At 34.3% G+C, this 3,427-nt stretch overlaps 1 protein-coding gene across 1 annotated transcript; it reads right to left on the reverse strand.

Annotated features, from left to right (window-relative positions):
- Positions 1-704: 704 nt before the first annotated feature.
- Positions 705-3,201, reverse strand: LOC110091982. Its single transcript, XM_020816313.2, has 4 exons — positions 3,085-3,201; positions 2,298-2,409; positions 2,129-2,191; positions 705-730 (listed from the first exon to the last, which is right to left on the reverse strand). The coding sequence occupies exons 1-4, from the start codon at positions 3,199-3,201 to the stop codon at positions 705-707; spliced, it is 318 nt and encodes a 105-aa protein (XP_020671972.2).
- Between the last annotated feature and the right edge of the window lie 226 nt (positions 3,202-3,427).

The raw sequence follows: 3,427 nt of genomic DNA on the forward strand, positions 1-3,427 counted from the left end.
GTTCTTTAATCTCGCCTTACGTAACATTGTTCTTAAGTAGCAAGCATCGTGTATCTTTTAATCTTTTTGTGCAATTCTTGATTGTCTCATATCATGATGTTATGTACATGGTACATTTGTTGCTTTCACATGCTATCCCAAATCACCTTGTCACCTTGTGAATATGAATATATAGCATTCTTTACTAAAATGATCAATCGAGGTCGGACTTGCCTTCAAGCTAGAAAATATGCCTCGCATTATGGAGCTTTCAAATAGTTCCATTATCAATCTTGATTTGTGCATCACCAAATCATACAAAATGTAGATGTTTACCCATCAATAAGATGAACCTTCTGGCCATTTTCTTAAGAATAATTAGATATAAAGACTTTTTGTAGAGTTGACCGAAAATACTCTGTAGTTGACTGAAAAGACACCTGAGTCCAATATTCCTGACTAAATAGAACTATTCACATTAATGACCCGTGCATCATAAATCTCTTTACTTACAAATTCATATATAGCTCCATCTAATTCAAACTCTATTCACGGTTCCTCTATGGATAGTCTTTTCATGTGGACTGTCTTGTAATATACACCGACTAGACCTTTTAATTGACTCCTATAATGACATTCAAAACTACCTCCATAGTTGTCTCTTGATCTCTTCCTACACTTGTTCCTCTGCTCTCAAGATTTAGAGCAGAAGAAGAGTCTTAGCCTTATTCTAGTTTCCTAATGTCTTCACCTAAGAAGATATCGCAAAATCATTATACTTCAACTTCATAGACCCACATGAATTGCTGACAACTATCACAATTCTAGCCCAATTTCTGAGTAGTGATGATAATAAGCACAATGCTCAAATTTCACTATGTAAGTTGATATCAACTGACCTCATCTAACTAGTTATTAGATTGAACTCACTGATATGCAATGTTGCAAAAGCACCTCTAAGCATCTTGATATTAACAAATTTTCCCATAGATATACCTTTTTCACTACGTAAGGCTTCTCATACATGACAGGTTTCACCATGCCAGCTAGGGTCCTCTTCTGCAATATGCTAAAGATAATATTCTTTGCAACTAACATGTGAACCAATCCTAATGCCTACTAAAACAGGAGATTCCAATTCTCTTGGCTCACAATTTTTGCCTTTAATACAAACAAAGGTAGATATAATTTTCTCTAATATTAATCTACATATTATAGAACCTAAAGTCTTTGCCATTGCTTAAATCAATCACCACACCTTCCTATCATCATACACAGCATTTAGCTCAAGTATTAGTTGTTTAGGAAAAATACATGACCAAGAATAATGCATGAGAATGAGAAAAACAATCAACAGGAGAACACTAAGAAAAGAGCACAAGAGAGTTTCTTGGTTTAATGTGACATACCAATATTTACGATTGCACAAAGACATAAATATCCACTAGTATAGAGAAAAAAAAATTCACAAAAAAATTTATCCTAAAATATTTTTCTCATTTTTATCTCACTTGTTGTTGTTGTATTCTTCCCCCTCTCTTATTCCCACTCAAAACTTGAGCATTATTCCTCCAACAACTACTCTCATTTGAGGTAAAGAAATCTGAAGCCTCTTATATTGAACCATCTCGCTGATCACCAGCCCTTATAACATACATATATGTTCTCTTGAGTAGGCCTTTGACGTACTGTTACCACTGGCTCTTCAATGATCTTTGCTGACTACCCAACAAAGAAATCCCCCTGTATAATACCGACTAAGAAAATTACTAAACTCCAACCACTAACTACTTATTCGACCTTTGCCTCTACATCTAGCTAAATGAAGGAGAATAATGCGTGATTCCTCACAACCCTTTATTTCTTCTTTTTTTATATAGCAACAAGTGGTACTAAGTATGACGGACTAAACGAGAATATGATCTTGAATTTGGTAATCATCAATTTTGAAAACCAAAATTGGTTCAATATTAGCCAAGATTTTCATGGGATTTAAAATGACTTTGAAATCAAACTTATATGATAGAACCATAGGGTAATTGAGCTCCACATGTCTTAACAGTTTGAGCATAAGATGATATTAATTAAGGAAAATTAGGATGATTTTTTTAATTTAATATTGAACAACGTAGATGAAAAAAACACCTACCAGGTAGAATCCATTTAAAGTCCAAGTCTACCAACTTTCTCAAACTATCAAGCTGCATATTAACTGCAAAATCACAAACACTTTGTTGGTTCACGTCTAGTAAAAACAGGCAAATTATATGAAAGGATGAAAAAAATAAGTAGCATACCAATTACACGTGGAAAAGTACCTGAAACCCTGTTAAATTGCTCAAATATGCTAAATTCAGAATCTCCATATTTTGCAAAATGATCGCCAGTGAAGAGAACCTTCAGTGGCTTGTAATACAGACAGACTGAACCCTGTACATATAAAATGTTTAATGACAGGCTATCCTCATAATCACACTTTTTTTGGGTGATCGATAGAACCCATTTTTGAATGGATTACCACCCACAGATCATGATTCAACTACCTATTATGAACTTTCATGATCTCAACTCTCAACTTACAAATATGGATAGGTTCAAAATAATAACTTGCAAATAAATACATCATAATTATCATTAGTACGTATAAACACTTGCGATTTTAAAATATTGGATCCTTCATGTTTACTTAGCTATTAGGTTCATTTAATTTCAGGAAACTATAATATAATTGCTCAGATATAAGTTTTAACCTTTCTAAACCAATTAATTATGTCCCTTAATACTTTAGAAAATATGTAGCAAGTTTACATCCACCTGGCAACACTTTCCCTCTCTTCACACCCAACCCAGCCTCACACAAACCACATGTGAGAGGCAGAGTATCGCTAACCAACTACTCGTCATTTCTTTAACTTCTCTCACCCTCCCTCTCTCGCTCCTTTCATACTCTCCCTCAACCTCTTCCTCCAAACAATCCCATCCCCTCCCTGAAGATGAAAATACAGTCAAACATTCAGTCAACTATGCCATAATTTTACATATATTGTATTGTGATGATCCCATTTCTGACGTAGGTATTGTAGAAATGTACATTGTGGATCTTACTTCAGTGTGGCCAGGAGTGTGAATAAGATCAAACTCTGGGCCAATGCTCCATGGACCATTACCATATAGTTTCATCTCAACGTCAAAAGTAGACTCCTTCACCTGGACACCTTGCATGAAAACAAATAATAATTGAGTAACCTTTTTATTTATTCACCAAGGAGAAATAAAAAAGCCAAATATGACAGAAAGAAGCATCCAAAAACATTCAAAGAAACGACAAAGCGTATATAAATATGAACAAAAATATAAATATAAAGAAAGGACAGAGAATCCTTAAAAACAAGTGCATAAGATTGTTCGTGAATTTGATGGTGTGCCCTTTGAGTATGCCATTTGTGAC

Source organism: Dendrobium catenatum, unplaced genomic scaffold, assembly GCF_001605985.2.
Source record: "Dendrobium catenatum unplaced genomic scaffold, ASM160598v2 fragScaff_scaffold_864, whole genome shotgun sequence".
In the NCBI taxonomy this organism is placed as follows: domain Eukaryota; kingdom Viridiplantae; phylum Streptophyta; class Magnoliopsida; order Asparagales; family Orchidaceae; genus Dendrobium; species Dendrobium catenatum.

Bases quoted from the DNA above. Each gene is read 5' to 3' on its own strand.
- LOC110091982 (XM_020816313.2), bottom strand. From the start codon at position 3,201: ATGCAAGGTGTCCAGGTGAAGGAGTCTACTTTTGACGTTGAGATGAAA. The intron at 2,410-3,084 runs GTAAGATCCACA...TTATATGTACAG, and splicing joins ACACTCCTGGCCACACTGAA to GGTTCAGTCTGTCTGTATTA. The intron at 2,192-2,297 runs GTACTTTTCCAC...GTGATTTTGCAG, and splicing joins GCAATTTAACAGGGTTTCAG to TTAATATGCAGCTTGATAGT.